This window comes from Lissotriton helveticus, chromosome 4_1, assembly GCF_964261635.1.
Source record: "Lissotriton helveticus chromosome 4_1, aLisHel1.1, whole genome shotgun sequence".
Lineage (NCBI taxonomy): Eukaryota > Metazoa > Chordata > Amphibia > Caudata > Salamandridae > Lissotriton > Lissotriton helveticus.
Window position 1 is genome coordinate 1,589,645,800 of NC_136063.1, and position 21,913 is coordinate 1,589,667,712.

The 21,913-nt window shown below is 40.2% G+C and overlaps 1 protein-coding gene across 1 annotated transcript in view; it reads left to right on the forward strand.

The window, feature by feature from the left end:
• VPS41 (VPS41 subunit of HOPS complex) overlaps positions 1 to 21,913 on the forward strand; it is an 841,276-nt gene that overhangs the window by 390,546 nt on the left and 428,817 nt on the right. Inside the window, exons 6-7 of the mRNA XM_078688207.1 lie at positions 8,735 to 8,797; positions 10,090 to 10,155. Coding sequence (XP_078544333.1) covers positions 8,735 to 8,797; positions 10,090 to 10,155 — 129 coding nt within the window. The remainder of the gene's footprint in view (positions 1 to 8,734; positions 8,798 to 10,089; positions 10,156 to 21,913) is intronic.

Here is a 21,913-nt window from a genome sequence, read left to right on the forward strand (position 1 = left end):
TGCATCATTACAACTTTTAGCCCTGGAGCCCATCCACCCCATTGTTTCCGTCCATTAACCTGTCAATTAGATGGATAGGCCCAAGTTCAACTCTTCAGAGATCATTTTCCAATATTTCCTACATGGAGTCTTACTGGAACTGCTGCAGCCTTTGACAGATGTTTCACACCTACTATCCACAGATAGCATCTGTCTACATTTTAGGTGTTTCCTTGAACTTTACTCACAGCCTGAGGCGGCAAAGCCTGGCCCTTCTTCGAAAGTCTTATCTTGCGACCAGGCTCTGTATGGAAACTGCACAGCTGCAAATGACTGCAACTGGATTGGTTGTGAAGTAAAAGAACTATACAGCATCCCTCGTAGATCGAATGCTGCTGCTCCCAGGAAGAGGGTGGCCCTCGAAGCTCTTTTGGCCTATGTTAAAAATAAGCAAAGGCTTGGATAATATTGGCAGCCTACTTCTAATCTTCCCTCAGTGGTAAGCCTGTGTTTGTCTTCCAAGCAAACTGCAGGCAGAGAATGGACGCAAGTTTCCCAAGTTTTCTTTGACATGGACAAACAGGGAGTTTGATTGGTCCCGTTTTGTTGCAGTACCTTGCACTAGGCCTTTTTGGAGAGTAAACCAAATTATTTTCACCAAAGCTTTAGCCAAATGTAGCAATATATTGTTATAAGTTCCCCTGTGATGGATATGGCTCCTCTTTCAGCCCTCATAATAGTTTCCAGGGTGAATCGGAAATGCCCACCACTATCCACAGAAATCTTTTCTGTTGTGCGTAGCACATCAATCAAAACATCTTCCCATTGTTTTGCTATGTAGGCCAATGGGCTTGGCCAGGTAAACAGCCATGGCCTCAGCTATGTAAGACCATTCACATTTGGAAGTAAAATAGAGCACGTTCTGTCCACTTGATCAAGGTCAACTTGAGATATTTCCTTTGTGCTTAACCAAAGTGCCCGTTTCCGCAGATTCGTTTTAGTCAGGACAAAACTTTAATCCAATTTAAATTCCTTCCAAACTGAGTCTCATAGATTGTATTCAGTTATTGATGGAAATGGAGTATTCAATACTTCGTTTTAGGAACACGGATGAGGGCTTGGCTATACCATCAAAATGAATGCTGGATCTGAGGAGTCCGATTCTAGACCAGACGTGCCAAGTCCTTGTGATTCTACATTGCCTCTAAAGCTACTATGTAATGTACTAACTTCTCTTTGTATTTTAATTAATGAGGATCAAGAATTAAAGAGGATTCAGCTGGCAGAGAGGGAAAGCCTAATAGAGATTGGGACATCATGAGAATTGGAGCTATTATATTATACTGCACTAGAGTTCATGTGAATGTTTTGTTCAGGACGCACCCGAGATGAAGTGAGATCACTACTTACCATGATCAATATGGCATCCATGATGATCAAATTGGAAGCAAAGCAAGGGTCTAACAATATTTTCTAAAATATAGATCCTCCCTGAGCACCATATATTATTTACGTAAGAGTAAAAAAAGATAACATATATGAACAACATTCAATTATCCTGAATAGGTACAGAAGATTCCAAAAAGTACTCCTCTTGAAATTATATCGTAGTCCAAAAGAAATCTCAAATGCAAATTAGAATCCCAGTCTGTCCATCTGCCAGTAATTCAATTCAGTAGTCTTTTCTTCAAATCCATTTATTTTCAGTGAATTTTCCGAAGACAAAGCAGATATTCCTTATTTTGAAAGAGAAAAAACGCAGCCAACACGTGTTTAGTCATGCACTTGTATGTGCTGAATGACTTCCTCAGGGCTGTATATATGTAGTCTATATTCAATAAGTCAATAATACTGATTCTCCACAGCACGTACCTCAATATGAGTCATGTGTTAAATCCTACTTTATCCAAACGCATTCCACATTCTCGATCTCCTAAGTCATTATATCTAAATATATAGTTTATCCACACCCCTATTTTAGTTAGTAGATTGTATCAAGGACACGCGAACTCTAGTCTTCGAAGCATTTGTGGTCAAAGTAAACCCTCTATTGGTATCTTAAGTACTATTTATTAATAATATCCAGAAATCCCGAGATCCAGAATGTGGAATGCGTTTGGATAAAGTAGGATTTAACACAAGACTCATATTGAGGTACGTGCTGTGGAGTATCAGTATTATTGACTTATTGAATATAGACTACATATATACAGCCCTGAGGAAGTCATTCAGCACATACAAGTGCATGACGAAACACGTGTTGGCTGCGTTTTTTCTCTTTCAAAATAAGGAAGATCCGCTTTGTCTTTGGAAAATTCACTGAAAATAAATAGATGTGAAGAAAAGACTACTGAATTGAATTATTGGCACATGGACAGACTTGGATTCTAATTTGCATTTGAGATTTCTTTTGGACTACGCTATAATTTCAAGAGGAGTACTTTTTGGAATCTTCTGTACCTATTCAGGATAATTGAATGTTGTTCATATATGTTATCTTTTTTTACTCTTAAGTAAACAATATATGGTGCTCAGGGAGGATCTATATTTTAGTAATTAGGATCCACATCCTTTGTGGATCTGTGGGGCTGTTTGGTAACCAACCCCTTCCTCACCCTTTTGATGCACCCTTGATACTTTGGTCTTTTGCTACATAACCCTTACATATAGTTGAGCGCCCCGACAGAACCTGGTTACCAGAAGTTTGTAAATCTCTAATAATATTTTCTGTTTGATTATATAAACAAGTCCTATATTACTGTGATCAAAATGCTATATTTTAGGAACCTGTAAGAAGAGGACATTATGATGAAATAATCTCAATTGGCATTACCAGATGGTGTAAGAAATAATGTATTATTTCAGGATATTCTCCCAAAAGTTGGACAGGACAACCTAAATCTGACTTTGCACTATCAGCAGCTAGTTGGAGATACTGCAAAACCTTGTCTTTTCTGTGTATGGTTGGAAACTGCACAACTTCGGATTGAAAGTCTCTGTTACACACTCATTGCTGAAAGTTACCAGTGCTCTTGTAGTCATGGCTCAACATTGAAGGTGGGTGTGGTAAGAGATGTTCAAATGCAATCAGTCCACAAAAAATAAGACCCGACTGTCTTGAGACAACATTATTAAATCCTGATTACAACCAAATCTGGTTTGCAGTGAGGCATTCTTGAGAAACCACAAGTGGTTTAACATCACAAATTACTAAGTACAGGCAGCAGTTCTGGATGAGCCATTTGATGCAGACTTCAATTTGGTTTGAAGATCTATGAATCCATATAAAATCAAAAAATGTAACGTTGAGGTGACTTTTTGTTTGTTTGTACAAGAAGGAACTATTCCTTTTGTGGGGCTAGATGCAGTTACCACGGGACAGGCATAGGATATCTCTTGTTATAAAATCTTCAAGTATCCTAGTAACTATCCCAGATATGACTAGTAGGACAGAGTAACCGGACGTTCTAGTCAGACAAGATTATAAACTCAGGTAAAAGTCTTACCCAAGGATTAGAGCTCCTCCTTCCCTTCATGTCCCTGTGGGAGAATGATTGTCCAGTCACAGAAACAGGACAACAGCACATTGCAGCAGACAAACCTGAGCACAGTATTGTAAACACAGGCCACACTCTAAAATTAATAAAGAAGTATACCTTTGAAGTTGCTATAGAAAATATGCAGGGACATAAAAAAAAGCAGTTGGCTTAAAAATACAAAATAAAGCTGATACCTGTAGGCTGGAGGCCAATTCTGGATCTTCTGTTACTCAGCATGTTGGTGTACAAGGGAAAATATTCTTAGCAGCCGTAGATTTTCTTAGCAGCCGTAGATCTAGATGACAGAGAAATTCACATTCCAGTTTACAAAAAACACATAAAATGCCTGTGGTGCCTAATGCTCATAAAACATTATCCAATACAAATGCTGCCAATCCACTTGAACATTTTCTCAAAGCGTCTCCCCCTACTAGTAGTTGATTGGGGCTTTCCTTACTAGCAGGATCTGTCTCTTAGGGGAACTATTTTGGCATCGTTAGTAATGTTATCTCTTTTAAATAAACAAAGCCTGTAAGTTAACTTAAAGAAATATTGTTTGAATAAATGTGAAAATATATATTGATAGTCACATATTGCAATTCAAGGAAAGTGCATGTCCACCTATCTGATCGAAGCTCGCAAACTTTACTGAAAGGATACAAGATGTTAAGCAGATAAAACACCATTCCTCTTAGCCAGTTCTTTGCCCTGCGCTGAAATAACCAGCACGCATCATTTATCCAGTTAATTCCTCACTCCTGGTTTAAAATGCAATTCTTCCAAGAATAGTTGGAATTGAGAGTGTGAGTAAGTGTGTGAATATGTTTACGGTTAGCCGAAAAACATATATCTATATCTGGATATGTAGGAAACATCTATGGACTGAGGGATCTTTACATAGCAATAAATACAGATGCTTCTTTTTTTGTTTTTTTAGAGGGAACTACATATGTGTGAGCGGACTACCAAAAGCCACCAGACAGAGGAATAGAGAAAACGTGCTATAATTATGTTAGAGATCAGAGTAGGTAACTGGTACTGCAACCATTTGTACCAAACATCTAGGGCCTAAAAGTGAAAACAATGATGAACAATACACTTATTTTGTTTTAGACTTAAAATCAGGGCAGTACGAGGTCTCTCAGCCACTTCATCAAAGCTTAAGTATTGTGTATTTTTCACATCATTCATCCGATTTTGGAACACTTACCGGGTGTAGTGAGAAAGCATTGACCTAGGAATATACCTTCAGTGCCAACTTTACAGAGCAAAAGTACAACAATGGTTTGCCATATGGAGCAGGCCTCCGATAGCCCTCTTTGTCAACCAAGAAGAGTGTAACTTCAGACTCTTTTGAAAACTGATATTAAAATCATAACATTCTAGTGGAGCCATTTTGATGCCCTGGTTAGAATTATTGGTAAATGCTTACCTAAGGACAGTCTTAAAAACCTCTAGCAGCATAACATTTGACTGCACCGAGCCTTCATTTTACTTTAAATATTGGACTGTGATACGGCCATCTTAACAGCATTATAGGCCTCTGGGCAAAGCAGTGCACTGGGCCCTGCCTACACAACCACTCAACAGAATAAACTTGTTTAACGGAAAATTAGTGTTCAATTCTGGTCTGCATGGGGCCCCTATTCTCGTGAGGCCCTCAGCAACTGTCCAGGGTGCCCATCACTGACTGCGATACTTTGCAAGTAATCTACAGTTTCCTGGTCTTTTTTATTTTTGCGGAAAAGCGGTAAAAGGTTTACAAATACAGGAATACATAAGCATCCGATCAGCATTATTATCTACACAGTCTTGCAATAGCTCAAATTATCCTTATTTCACATTTATCCTTATTTCAGTCTAGTAGCGACCCATTACTGAGGCATACATTGTGAATCATAATTCACTGCCATAAAAGATTGCGTTAAAGATTTGAACTTACGATGATGCCTCAGATACTGAAATCAGCTCTCCTCATCTAAAGCTCCCACCCATCCTGAAGTATACAGTATCCAGCCACCTAGCCAAATTTAACCAAACAATTGCACCTCTAGCCCTAGTTCTACTTCCTTTACAGATATATAAACTCTCTTCCAGATAGAATGTTGCCAGGAATCTGGCTGTTTGCTGCCAGCATAAGGGGGTCTGGGTCCAGCCATCATGCTGCAATGCGTGTTTGTGTGACCGCAAGAGAGACAAAGATAGGATACGTTTTATCTCTATCCTGAAGACAATGAGTATCTACACCTAATAATTCCTGCTGGGGTGTGAGATTAACTGGGGCATTAAAACCCCTGCTCAAGAAATCACATATTTAATTTGAAAGCCCTCCTAATTTCACACACAAAAAAAAACATGCACAATATCTGCATCAACATCTCCTCATCACTGACAATTCAAGTCCATTCTTTTACCCCTGCTACACATTTTCCGAGGGGTATAATAAAGATTATCCAGCATCTTATAATGTTGACTTTTTAGCCTATCAATCAATAATACCTTCTGCCCCACAATTAACACCTGCTGGAAATATATCCTTTGGGGCAAGACCCAGCCTTGCTTGCTGTACATCTGGGTTAAGTTCCATAAGCAACCTGTAACCAATTTTAATTTCAATTCTGCCTTCAACCATCAGAGACTCAATCACTGCTATTTCATATACTAACAACATTCATTTTTTAAATTTTTAGATGAAGTCTCTTATTTGTAAGTATTTGGAAAATCTTTGCTGTGACAATCCAAATTTTTGCTACAGTGCCCTGAATGTGCAAACTTGACCCTCGGAACAAACATTCCCGATTTTCATATACCCACCTTCTGCCACATTGTATAGTATTCACCATGGAAAGCTTACGGAAACAAAGGGAGATCCCCAGAGTGAAGTATAAACACTATATACGCAAATATACGTCCAGAGAATCAGATATAAACATTGCTTTGACAGACAGGGTGCTGCATTTCAGCAGCCCCCTGTCAAAGCAATGCTGGCTCCTGCAGGAGGCAGGGAGCTGGCAGGGACCCTGGGGACCTTCAAGCTGCCCCAGCTATCCCAGTGGAGTATAGGGTGACCCAGGGGCACCCAGCAGACATGGCCAGGCCCCGGGGAATGGGATTCCAACGGCCGAATTCAGCCCAGGCAGGTGCGCGGACTGCTCCCTTAAAAGTACAAAAAAGAAAAGGCCAGTCCCCAAGGGATGGCCCCCTCCCCTATTACATGTGGGCCGTGCTCCGGGTGATGGGTCCTGGCGGAAATCGGCCCGGGGGTGCGCAGCTCGCCTCCACTAAGAAAACAAAATAACAATTAAGAAAAGGCGGGGTCCCCAATGAAAGAAACAAGAATACAAAAAATAGCAAGCCCGGCAAGTTGCTCGGAAGACCCGCCTCCTTTCACCACTACTTTGCAAACGTGCCTCCTGGTGCACTACTAGTTGGGGGATTAAGTCCCCTTGACTTCTGACAGGTCCTAGGGGGGCAACTACCCCTCCTGTTACATCCAGTGAGTCCTACACAGTGGTATTGCTGAGAGGTTGTTGGAGGCCACGCCCCCTTTTTCCACTACTGTGCAAATGCGCCTTCTGGCACACTTCTAGCTGGGGGACGAAGTCCCCTTGGCTCTTGAGGGTTTTTGGGAGACAACTACCCCTCCTGTTACCTCCAATAAGTCTCATACAGTGGGACTCCTGAAAGCTGGTTGGAGGCCCGCCCCCTTTCTCCACCACTCTGCAAACGTTACTACTAGTTTAAAAACCTTTGAAATTCACTTAAAAACAAATGTTACAAGGATGTTACAGTTAGGAGATACAATTTGAAAAACCTTTGAAATTCACTGAAAGCATACACCCCCGCAATGCACTGCTTATGACCTCACATATTACAATGTCAATGACTTCACTGATGACATATCTGATGACATCATCCACAGAACCATTCACACACCCACTCAAACCCCAAACAATCTCTCTTACAACCACTCACACAACCACTCCCATACCCATTCACAGAGCCATACCAGGGCTCACACATTCACTCACTCCTCCAGAGGCCCACACACACACCCACTCTCTCACTCATACAGCCACTCACACAATCAGTCACTGACCCACACAGCCACTCATACAACCAGTCACTCCTCTGTAAAGCCACTCACATAACTGCACACCCACCCATACAGCTACTCACACACCCACATAGTTACCTACACAGTCACTCTCTCACTCACCTATATCATGCAGAATCTCACTCACCCACACAACTACTCACACACCCACTTATATACCCATAATGCCACTTACACACCCATACAGCCACTTACACACAAGGATACATTCAGTGACACAGCCACTCACATAATATATGTTAGAAGTAGTATCACTCAGTAGTAGTGTACCTAGTATACTAATTTAACTTGTGTAGTAGGTTAGTATATATATTTAACACCCGCAACTCTTAAAAACACTTACACTCACTTTTTGATGTCATCAGTGATGTAATGTGAGATGTCATCAGAATTGTCACTGACCATGTCATGAGTGATGTCATATGTGACGTCATAAGCAGTGCATTGCGGGGGTGTAACTTATAGTTAGCTCAAGTAACTATAACTGCTGAATTTCACTGGTTTTGTTCGAGTGAAATCTGAGCCTAACTATAACGTTCCCGTGCCCTTTGTAATTTTCAGTGAATATATATAAATAGGAATATATTGTTTAGTAGTGAGATGTAAAATTAGGGAATGGAATATATACATTCTGTCAGTGAACTATAGCACTAGCAAGGAAATGTTAATATAAACTGAATTAATTCCTGATGACCCCTCTTGTTATAGAACAGTGTAGTTATCCTGATCTTGGAAACTGTCACCTGAAACAGCGCGAAAAACAAAACCATGTGAAAAAGGAGGAACAAGATGCGTTGCCAATCAAAACAGCAGCTTGACAGATGACAGTCAAAACTGCCCATAACAACTCTTTGGGCACTTTGATTTATTTAAACGATGAGCTAGAATTTTTAATATTTTTACTATGCCCTTTTCAAAATATTTTTTCTTTCTTGCATGTAATACTAATGGTCGAAATGTTTTGCGCAGAATGAAAATATTTAAAAAGGCTGATCAATGCAAAAATATTTTTGTTTAAAGTCATACATTTGCGTTTCTTGCAGAAGTTCTAATTAAAAATGTAAGCGCCTGCTAATATGCTATTTCTGTTTCGTTTTAGGTGCAGGTCTTTGGATTGTACTCTAGAGAAGGATTCCATGAAATCTTTGACTGCCCAATAAAAGTATGTAAGCTGCACCTCTATTTTATTGTTGCTTTAATAAAATTTCATGTGTAGTCCGTGATGTACAATTGTTGTCTCAGCATGAACCAGCACTAGTTATAACAATACGAACAGCCCTGCATTGCCATTTCTTAGTGAATGTAATGTAAGGTTGTATTGAATAATGTGTGTATAGAATCATGTAGATTCTATCAACACACTCTTTCGCTCTGCTCCACCCTATTTATATTATGCTGCATTATATTACCTTCATAGTGCAAGAAACACACTGGCAGTGTGTGGTAAGATGCACTGGCACGGCCCACTGGTCTTACTGAAATAGATGGGAGGAAAGCTGTAGCCTGTCATGCAGACTCTGGCTTCTATCTAAAGCCAGGGAAAAGGGTGAGCCAGTAGTGGAAATCATCTTTACCAAGTTACCTGTTTTTCCTGCTGCGGGGGGATTCGTCATGCAGCTCTCTTCCTTACGGCTGTTCACTTACATGATTGTCAGGGTCCCTTGTTAAATTCTCGCCCAAAAGATGCAAATAACACGCATTGCAGGGAAAATATTTTAAGCATGTGAGAGTAGATGATCCCTTAGACAAACCAATTGAAGTCAATAGATAGGTAAGATGTCAGCCAAGTTCTTCCTGTTGGCTGTTTTTGAAATATGTAGACAAATCAGCCAGCAGACCAGTAAGTGACATTTGTTAGAGGACAATTCTGGGTTCATGAGATGGATGTAGCGACTCCAGGAGATGTTAAAAAAAGCTATTTAAGACTATTTCTTAGATTCCACTTCTGGAAGAAAAATATAAACCAGTCAGCAATCTACAGAAATGTTTAACTTTCTGACATTAGTATTTTCGTTTTAAAATGTTTTTTTTGCAGTCATAATATATGAACCATAAACTAAATGTTACTTGATATCTCTTTCAATATGACATATATATTTATATGGCTCTAATCACCCACTATTCAATAGACATGCTAAGGTCTACATGGACCACTATCTTCAGACATGGTAGGTAGGTGTAGGTGACGAGCGTAACTCCTGTGTTCAGTGGGAGGAGATTGACTTATATCTGAACATCAGCTAGTTTGAGCTGTTTCACAAAGACCCTGACATATTTGTGTAATTGAGTCTCCTAGGAAGAATATTTGGTCTTGTGTGAACCTCATACTTGGTATAAGAATGTGTTGTAACAAGTGACTATTATGCCTATAAATTGTATGAATTATGTCCTGATAGATACAGATATATAAGGATATTTATAATACATGATTTGATTTTGATATCCTAATTATAGATCGTTGCAGTTCATCCTCAGTTTGGACGATCCAGCTTCAAACAGTTTGTAACTGGAGGAAATAAGGTATATGCATCTTTTTATGTAAAGTTTTATTACTGTCATTTAAATTACATTTGCCAATATGATCTTGCTAAACCTCATGTATATTTCCCCAATGTGATCCTAAAAACCTGGAGATCATGAACATAGTACACATGTATGTACCATCATTACAACTACTTAATACAATCAAATACTTCTACATTTGAGACTGTTATATACCCACCATCCTATTTCCATGCAGTTTACCCCAATCTATTGTCAAACTGTATTCAAACAATTAATAAGTTGAACCATCATCCCGTAAAGATGTTCCACTAAAGGCTTTGTTCTGTGAAAATAAGCTACCCTAGTCAACGTTTTCCTTAGTTATTTATACAACCCCGAAAGTAGGACTGTATGAAATTTCTAGTATGATGTGTAGAGCAATCTCTTAGAACCATTATGAAACCCAGTCCAAAGCACTCACAGATGATATCCAAACCACCGACCACGCAGATTTGAGAAATTGACAGCTACATTTTCTGAAAATATTTATTGTGACACAGACGAGCAAGAATGCCACAATATCAACAATACCTATTCCAAGATGGTTGTCCAGTTTAGAACTAGTGGCTACACTGGAGGTACCATACTGCTGATGTAATTAGTGACAAGCAGGTATCCAACGTGGATGTGAGTGGAATGGACCTAGTACACCACTTAATTGCCTTTTAAGATTAGCAGAAAAGAAATGTCACAAATTGAGGGTTAGCTAGAGATGCTACAGGCATGTCTGATGGTAAATGAGTTGAAGGTTCAGAGGTAGCCCAGAAGGCGGGAGAGGTGCAGTCACAACTGTCTGATCTGATGAAAGATTGCCATCATCCAGTACATGATCTACTGCAATTGTTATCTCCATATATGAGTGGAATCAACGGTTGGAGGACTATGTGAGGGCCTTAAGTCTGTTTATCTTGAATTTTGCACCATTCTATGTGAATTGTAGTGTGAACGTAGCAGTACAGAAATTTCTTGACTTAGAGTTGTTTGCCTCAGATTTCCATCAGGCATTTAAATAATAAAAGTAGCAAGACTGGCCATAACGGATAAGTTGCACTCCTGGTGCAGGTCTCTGCTGGAGATAGCTGTGATACAGAGGAAGACCATCACATAGCAGTGCAGCAGGATCTTGTTCTTCACTGACTTGAGCAAGTACACTCAATTTAAGTGGCAAATCTGCAGGTGGTTCTTTGCGATCTTCTAGAATGAGACCCTGGTTTGGTTTCTGACAAGGCAGAGGTTAGACCAAGAGGGGAAAAAAATACCAGTTCACAGACCCGTAATCTGCATGTGGGTTTATAGCAACTCACCCCGGGTGCCTGATATTGGAAACAAAACTGGGATTTCTCCTGGCAAATCCTCCATTAGTTTTGAACATTTGCTGGGACCCATTTTCTTAAGGTCGGAGGCAGTGTTGGATTTGATGTTTGGTGATATATTCACTCCCCTTTTCAGTCTATGCTGATCCCTTTCTACTTCTTTTCGCACCCTCCACTCTATGAGTCTTTGACTATGGTATGGTTCCGGGACCTTTGGCGTTTCTATTACTAAAATTGATATTTTATGTTTTGTGTGCCTGTCAGTACTAACGTTTAGTTATTCATATGTTAGTGTGAGATCCTTGATTATTATTTGGAGGAGGGGGGCAGACTGTCAACAGACTAGGAATCTAGTCGCTTTCTGGGAAAAACACAGTATCAAAGAAAAAACTGAGCTTAATCCTTGATAGCAGTGATCCAAGTCACTGGGGTATACCCCAAATAAAGGTGTGTTAAGTATTTAGGCAGCCCAAAAAAAGAATACAGTCGAAAAAAAGAATACAATTCCCGAAAATAATGTAACAAAAAGAGAAAAGAATTGTCATTAACTCAATTTTTTCAATTTTTATTTTTTTATTTATGGTTTTGGAACTTCAACGAGATCCACATAAAAGAAGAGCAGAAATGAAATATACATTTTCATACAATTGAATACAAGATACAGAGATAACAATTTAAGAACATCAGGTAGAATCTCTGAAAGGATAGTGACATCCATATGAATTTTTTTTTAATATATATCTAAAAAGCTTTTAAAAAAGTAAAAAATTCTGTGGCAGAACATTTCATTTGGTGGATTATAAATGACGTCTATAAATGCGGTGGCAGACAAAATAGTTAATTGTAGGCAAATTGGTCTCATCCACTTACGCCGATGTAAAAGTAGAGCCGGGCAGACAAAAAGCACATGAGTAATGTCCTGAATAGAGTTATTGCAAAGATTACACACAGATGAAGAACCATACCATCTGGACAATACATTATTCAGAGGAAGAATCTCCAGCCTCAATAAAAGCCAAAAACGGCGTACACCATGGGGGAGATTCCAAGTAATATAAGGTTGTACTTTTCTTATCAGACAAGAGTCAATGGCCGGAACAACACCTTTCTTAGAAATACGGGCTTCCCTATCCACCTATCCATAATGAAACTTAATTTCCAGGAAGCCAGTTTCAAAGTGGACTTTAGCTGATATGGAGATAGAGTAAAAAGTACAGATTCATCTAATTGAAGCAGGTCAACCGCAATTCTAAATTTTTTTACAATTAGAGAATGCTCTCTTAGAGTTCCTAACAATTCTTTCTGAATAAGTGCTCTTAGTGTACCAGGTTCTTCCTGTGCGAGGCTTGAAACCCATCGCACTATCCCTGCAAGGCCCTGAACCCAACTACTACGCAGACCACATTCCAACCTAAGGGCGGCCACGGAACAGGCAGAATTAACTGAGGTTAGATACCGCAAGATTCTGCCTTCTGTTATATTTTTTAAAAAAACATTTTCCTAGGTCAAGTAATTTGATGCCATACAGTAAGGAAGCTGGGATTTTAGCACGGAAAACCTCTAGTAAAAAGGCAAAATGTCTTCTGCCAGTAGATCTATAGAGGGAGATTAAACTTTTGCCTTGTGCCATTGCTTTCCGAGTATTATTTGTTATGTGAGCCTTATCACTTAGATTTCCACCTATTGTTTTTCGTAGGAAGACATAAGATTTTACCACTTCCAATTTTTGTCCGCCTACAGACCAAGCAAAACTCCCATATTTCAGCTTTTTCCTTCCCGTCATGCACATTACTTTACTTTTTGACACATTTATCTTTAAGTGTTGGGCCTCTGCGTATTCATGTAATGCCTGCAGACGATTATTTAATCCCCTCTCTGTTAAGTCCAGTATTACTATATCGTCTGCATAAAGCAGACAGACAATCGATTTACCCCCCAATAAAGGTGCGATACCTTCACATAAAGACAGGGCATGGGGGAGGTTGGATATGTATAAGGAAAATAATAAAGGGGCCAGTAAACAACCTTGTTTTACACCGTTTGCCGTAGTAATAGCTTGGGATAGACCTCTTTCCCCTCCCATCAAGACTCTACACCAAGTATCAGAGTGAAAAGCCCGAACTAGCTCCAATAGGGTGGTCGGCATGCCAAGGTCCGATAGTTTCCTCCACAGCAAAGGACGATCTACTTTATCAAATGCTGTGGAGAAGTCTATGAAGGCTGCATAGACTCTCCCTCCTCGGACCTTAATATATTTTTCAGTTATAACTTGCAATGCCGTTAGATTATCCATGGTTCCATGCCTTAGCCTAAACCCAGTCTGTTCGAAGGGTAAAATTTCACCCTTAGCCACCCAATCATTGATCAGCTTCAGAAGGCATTTGGCGAAGACTTTACCTATGGCATCCAGAAGGGCAATTTGTCGATAGTTATGTGGAGCGTCACGATCTCCCTTCTTGAAAAGGGGGACTAATATGCTTCCCTTCGAAGATGGGAGAACGGTTTTGGATGCAAAACAAAAACTAAACACCAGAAAAAGAATTTTACTCCACATTTCGCTATTTTGTTTTAGAACCGAGATTGGAAGCTCATCCGGACCCATAGCCCCAGAGTAACGCAAACCCTTAATGGCCAGTTCGATGTCTTTTTCGGAAGGCGGTCCATATGGTGAGCAATCCTCATTTGCTCCACTACAGCCAACTACCGTTCCATTACTTGCGTAAAGGTTCTCGATGTAACCGACCCATATATGCTCTTCAATGGCTACTGGAAGTGGTCTAGATCTTACTCCACAACCCTCCCCAATGAGAGACCAGAATGTTCTTACTTGACCTTTAAACGCAGCTTCCCGCAATTTAATCCATATAGTATCTTCCCTCTCTTTTTTCATCTTAACCTTCACCCTACTTCTCCTTCTTATTAGTAGTACTATTCTATGGTATCTTTCGGCCGAATAAATCAAATACTGTTCCCTTATTAATTTATTTATTTCAGTATTAAGTAAACGAAGAGATCTGGGAATTACTTTAGTATTTCCTTTTTGATTCGATTTTTTTGCAATGGAAATCACCATATTCATAAAATCAGCAAAACATGCTATTTCAAATCCTTTCCAGTTAACCAAATTTTCCACAGCAGCCTCTGTCATTAACTCAGATTATACAAATTGGTCAAATTCAAGCCACGGGACTTGGAGATTTTGTTTTGTTAAAAAGTCGACCAGTTCCAACAAAACATAAAGAGAATAATGTAAGTTAATGAAAGGTGAAAACAAAATACAGCGCAGGGTAAATAAAAAAGCGACTGCACAACACACAAAGAGAGCGATCAGGCTGATAACAAAGAACACCAGACCATATAAATATAAATGGCTGTCAGAATTATAAAATGCTAATCCCATAACTTCATACTGACCAGACAGTATACATGGTCATTCTGATACATCCATATGCACTGTCCAACCCACTAAACACAGAAATGTATGTAGCTCTCCATTGCAGAGTGGAGAAATTGATTCCCAACGCTCCATTTACCCACCTGCTCACATGGATGTGAGTTCCTCTGCACACGTGAGAATAAAGCAAGCACTCAGACACCGTCCTGGGCAGCAAAGAGCAAAATAAATGGCATATGCATGAGTTTTGGTTTACAAAAATAAGTCCAACTAAGATATCCGCATAATGCCTGAAGGCTGTAGAAATGATAAGCATAGTCACAACAATGGATAAACATAACAGCACACAAGACAAGGCCAGGTCCCGATCCTCATGATGACTCCAATGACCTGCCAATGTATTCAGCATTTGAAACAGCAGTACTAGATGCAAGTCTGCTCCTTTCTGTATTTCTTCCATTCTAACAGCATTATGTGACAACGGCATATTTATCTGTACTCAACCATTTAAAGACCAAACAATCAAGCAAGTCATGCTGTTCTACTTTTTTTTTTTAATCCACATCACATAGCACAAACCTTGGCATGCATAATTACTGTGATAGTTTGTCTTCTCAAGTTTTTGTATGATTAATTCTCTAATGAGAACACTATACATATGTTGGAAATTGGGTTACTGGTTGAGTGAGGAGAAACACTACTCAAGCAGCAACCACAATGTCTGTCAGGGTGAAGCACAAGCAAACCCCCAAATTAACCAGTGCATAACCCTCTCTAGCTTGGCACAAAGCAGTAAGGCTTAACTTAGAGACAATGTTTAAAGTATTTATGCAGCACTTCAAACAGTAATAAAGTGAAAACCCAACACAAGAAAAATCTCACACCAATTTAAAAAACAATTAGTAAAATGTAAACCATTCTTTGAGATCAAAACGATAAAAATCCAATCAGTGGGATCAGAGAGATGCAGCTCTAAAGTTTTAAGTAAAAATATTGCCTAGAAGCACAAAGCGTCAACTGTGGATATCTGGTCGTGCTGTGATGTATTCCTATAGGTTCTGAATCGATCCCCCTATTCCTGACCCTATTCTGGTTAAACAAACCAACAAGTTAACTAGCAGTCAGCCCATGAGGCAGAAAACCCCCATGATGCAGATACCGTTATCTGACGCAGTCACACTACGGCACAGGAACGTGTTATCTGATTAGGTCATAACGCTTGCGATCTAATTAGACAAGCGATATTCCTCCAGCCCCTGATAAGGCATACGGAGTTCTCATAACAAATCAAACCTATGACAACCTGGGCAAAACCCTGCGGCCATTGTTTTGATTTCACCGAGAACTTCAGCAAAAGAATATGCTAACGAGCAAGTCGTATGACATCCTTATTGACGTATCTATGTCCATCCTTACGTCAATCTCGGCACCTTAAAGGTATAAATATTACCGATATTGCCCTATGCAAACACACGCGGTGGTGACGAGACGGAGCAGCCATACTTGCCGAAGCGAAGAGCAGAGCAGACCCCGCTGGCACAGCCCCGCCTTCCTGACGCGCTGAGAACGAGACGCGCTGCTTTCTCCTGCCGAGAAATCCAGCACCGGCGCTTCCGGGTAGCCCTCGCAGGCAGCCTGGAATATCGAGACCAGAGAGAGAGATACCATCCCTCATTCATCCTTAATTCCAGGTACAGAACTGAATAACCCCTCGCAGAGAATTCTTTAGTTATTCACTTGGTAAAAAGAAACTTAACTTAAACTGTAACTTTCTATTCCCGCCCACGTATTAGGCTTAGGTCAGGTACACGGGGTAGGCGTATTTAGAAACACCAGTTGAGTACGTTTAGTCAAATGTATATGTGTATGTAATATATTTTATTCATTTTAAAACATCTTATGGCTTAGAAACCATATCAATGTTTTTACAGTATTATTTTATACTTCTGCTTTTAATGTATGCACTTTACTTAACTATAAGTATTGCAATAATATCGATCCATTTCTCTTGTATGAGAAAAGAGACTGATCAATAAATAACACCTTTTTATTGAACACGCCCGTCTCTTCCTTTTCTCTACATTCTGATGAGACTAAGAATGCACGTACTGACTGAGTAAAATAAATTGCCTTTTGTTCACACGACTCTCGAGATACACTCTTGATTAGGGGAGAGCAAAGTTGTCATGTTCTATGGTTGTCAGAAACTAAATCCCTTCTTGTCTAATCAGGGAAGTTAATTCCTTCCTGAACATTCGAGAAAGTTTCTAGTGAACTCTGAGCTAGCTGGCAAACCCAAAACTTTAAGTCTAATATCGACAGTAGTAGACCTAGTTAACGTCTGGTCTAGGCCTTTACTATTGAAGGTATTATTCCAATGCACAGAGCCTATTGGGATAATAGGAACTACACTACATGGCGCCCAACGCGTTTGGAAAGGGCGATAAAACTAACGTAAGACATTTAAAGTAACTCAGTCGTGCTTTCTCACTCAGACCCCTTTCTCCCATAATACTCCAAAGACGTCTGGAGTGGGTAAAAGGTTATATCCGCCAGACCTCGCAGGAGGGAACTCCTATGTATGGTTCTTGGTATAGTCAACGTTGAAGGATACACTGTTCCAAAATATTGTGCATCTAATCTTTGTTTCCATAAGAAACCTGATCTGCAAACAAAAGAAATAACCATCCTGTCGGTAAAATGGTAGACAGTGATGAAGAAAGAGAGGCAGTTAGATTAGCAACTGAACTCGCAGCAGCTGATGCTACCATGCAGGAAGCAGACCAGGATATAATACTCATCCCGGTCATTAAAAGGAAATCTATAACCATAAAACTTATAGAAAATGGACTGACACCTAGAGGTGGTACAGTCATATTCGTAATTGAGGCACACGAATATCGGCAGACAGAGATATACTATTCATGGATAAATTTTCCAGCAGCAAATCCTGTAACAAAGTACTTCCACTATTACAAAATAGAGGAACCTCCTGAAACGTACACTCCTTTCGAGGAGGTGGAAGTACCACTCAAATTTCAAGAGCATTTGCTCTTATTTGATGGCGCCCTAAAAACATAATAATCACATCACCAGGCTCGTTCCTTTAGGTAGACCAGGAGCAACGTGGCCGGTCCTAGCCGGATACACACCACATCCAGACATCGACGGGATGTCTGCAGCTAACCTGTTAACACAGCTAAAACAATTAATAAAAATACATAGACAATTAGTCCAGTATGTGATGCGGACTTCAACAATTCAGCCAGCGATTAAACTCCCACAGCTGACCCCTCACCAGGGGAACACAAATAAAATTACACCACAGAACATCCAGTCCTGCCTAGGTAAAGTACCGGCTAAACGGGAACAAATACCATTCTGGTTGGCACAGAAAATCACCCAAATAGAGGCGGTGTTTCCAGACACCACCCCGCTAGAAAAGCACAGGATTCTGACTATCTGTCTTCCAATGGGAATCGCACCACACATTGAGGACTGTGACACTTGGGGTACAGTCTTTGCTTCCATCTACACAAAAACGCACGGTGTTCCATCCATTTCGGTAATACCAGATGTGCTAAAACAAATTCAAGACGAATATGGTCCAGAACCCGCTTTTACTCTTGGTATGAAATTACTAAAAGACTTCAAGCAGGTCTCGGCTATATTATTAGCCAACATAAAGGGAGAAGCAGCAAACGTGGCGATCCGCCAGAGGTTAAAGGAAACAGATATAGCAGACCAACCAGCTGAAATTGCCAGAATCATAGAAAAATCCTATGAGGAACTAGGTAGAGATAGTTTAGGTGGAATACCAGTAAAACCACAACTGATTGAAAGTCCTGAAAAAATATTTTTTAATAATAATTCAACATCACAGAAAAAGAGCTGGGATGGAAACAAACAATCCAATCCCAAAGAAAAGAAATTCCAGTCCAGAGGAAGGTCTCCTAGGCGAAGAGAGAAATCTCCGAACCAAAGACACAGGTCACCCCAGAGTGACCCCTCTGGGAAAAGATATAACCTTAGAAATAGGGATAATATAAAAAAGCCTGATAGATATCAAGACATTGATACACGTCCCTCTCAATCTTTTCAGACTTCCTCGCAGAAATCGGAAAGAAGAGGACGATCAGAACAAAGAGAAGAGCACGCCAAGTCCAAAGACAAGGAACCTGCTCAGCTAAAAAAGAAATTACAATTTCCAAAGAAGAAGGTAGCCAGCATTAAAATAGTTAACAATGCCGAGAATTCTGAGGACACAACTGAAAAACGGGGAATGGGCTCAGACAATGCTAGACAGCGCAGCAGAAGTGAGCATAGCTCGCAAAGTCCTTATGAATCATCTGGAGACAGTGGACACGAATGAATATCTTCAAGTGGAAACTGCAGACACCAGAGTTAGCAAACCTCACAAAATATACGAAATAACATTGCGTATAGAGGGGGATAAGACTAGAAAAATAAGGGGACTATTTTGGGATAATCTCTCCAAGGGCTATGATATCCTTCTAGCTGAAAAAGACTGGCCACCAGAGTTTGTCAGGGATTGCCCTCATGGCGAAGAAGTAATTATGCCTGCCTTCTCAAATCATATCCAAATTCATAAAAAATACACACTTGCTAGAAAGTGGGCAGTGGCTCTAGCTCCTGCTTTATATAAAAATCACGTGGGATGGGATGAGGACTCTCCTCCTCACAAAATCCAGTTAAAATCACAACCTACTGCACAAAGGCAGTACCCAATTAAGCAAGAAGCTAAAAAACAGGTAAAAGAAATACTAGATCACCTAGAATACCAGGGGGTGATTGAAACTTGCACCTCACAAATGAACAACCCTTTGTTTCCGGTCTCCAAACCAGACAATTGATATCGTCTAGTTTTGGATTACCGACACCTTAACACATGTTGCAAAACTTTTGCAGTGCAAAATTCGCATAGTGCTGCACTAATGAATAACATAGTGCGCAAAAAATACAAAACAACATTAGACATCTCTAATGGATTATTTTGTCAAAACATAGCACCAGAGAGCAGATATTTGTCTGCGTTCTCAATAAATGGCACTCAAAAACAATTCTGTCGGTTAGCCCAGGGGTACAAGAACAGCCCGGGAGTATTCTCAGCGCGAGTAACAGAATTACTACAAATATATGATGATGAAGCATTATCTTATGTCGACGACATTTACTTAACAGATGATGACTTGGAGACTCACTTGAAGAGAGTGAACACCATAATACTTGGGTTCGCAGCAGAGGGTTACAAATTCAACTTTAAAAAATCCAGAATTGCCCATCTGACAGTCCTGTTCTTAGGATATGAATTATCAAGTGAAGGCAAAAGCCTGGCTGACAATTTCCTAGAGAAATGTGCCGTAATCCAAGCACCTAGAACACTAAAAAACCTACAGTCGATTCTAGGCTTCCTAAATTTCGGAAGAACATACATTGCAAATTACGCAGAAAGGGTCAAACCCCTTTATGATCTGATAAAACCAGATTTTAAAAGATCCAATTGGACTCAAATACACACAGAAATTCTGAGATCCTTACAAACAGACATGCTAATTAAAACAAAATTAGAAACACGTGATAACACACGCAATCTTGTGATTCGAGTCATCCCAGGGAGATGCGGATTCACATACCTGACCTCTAATGAGGGAGAAAAGGTACCAATTGCATTCAAATCACACTTGTACACTAAGGCTGAAATGAAATTTAGCCCTACGGAAAAAATTCTAACTGCAACACAGACAGCTATAGCAAAAGAACGAGCCCTGGCACAAGGTAAACGAATAATAATCGTGACACCGATACCGGCCCTAGAGGCGGTAACAAAGGCAAGCATTCCAAATGCTAAAGCGCTCCATCCGAGATGGATACAATGGGCTAATTCTCTTGCTGCAACGGACGTGGCATACGAATTTGATCCTAACTTAAAAACACAAGAATTTCTCCAATATGAATTTGAATGTCCTCCGCCGACCGAAATTCTGCCTCTAGATCATTACGGCTGTATAATATATACAGACGGATCAGCACAACCCGCAGTCGGGGGTAAACAAGCTTATAGTGCTGCGTGCGCGATTGTTAAAGGTCGATGGCACAAAGGGAAATTTAAACCAACCCTCACTAAAACGCAATCTCTAGGAGATTGCACAGCTCAGCGAGCTGAACTACTGGCATTCAAGATGGCGCTTGAAAATACCGATCGAGAATTCCCCACGCTCATAGTGTGCGATTCGTATTATTGCGTTCAGTCTTATAATGAATACTTGCAGATCTGGCTTCAAAATGGTTTTAAGGATGCAAAAGGAGGCACAATCAAGCATAAAATGCTCTGGGAACAAGTAGTTCTTTTACAAAAAGAACTACCAAAGACTCACGTGATATACACACTGAGTCATCAACGTGATGGCGTTCACGTTGCAGGGAATTCATTGGCTGATGAGGCCGCGAAGGCAGCTGTGCAAACGGCTTCCGTAGCTGCCATCACCCGGTCAAAAACAAAAATAGACAGCGAAATATTACAAGCTGTCAGCGCTTCAGAAAAGGATTCGATAGAAACACTCCCGAAAGGCTTTCCAGTAAAATACTCATACATAACTGATGCAAACAATGTTCCTTTTGCTCGAATCCCTGGAGTGGGGGATAGGGCAATTCCAAACATGGAACATAGGTTAGGACTAATAATAGCGGCACACGAAGGGCTTGCTTCTATCCATGCTGGCGTCTCAGCCACAGTATCATTATTAAAACAGAGATACTGGTGGCCACAAATGAGAAGACAAACAAGGAACTATGTTCTAGAATGTGAAATATGTCAAAAAATAAAAGTATCAACGGTGAGACGTCCAGCTCAGACGCCCCTTCTAATCTCGGATAAACCATTAGCCTGTGTTTATCTAGATCACTGCGGTCCCTTACAAAGGGACGGTAACTATAAATATATCTTGGTCGCAGTGGATTCATGCACGAGATTCATATGGATGTGGCCCCAGCGAACGGCTGACGCCAG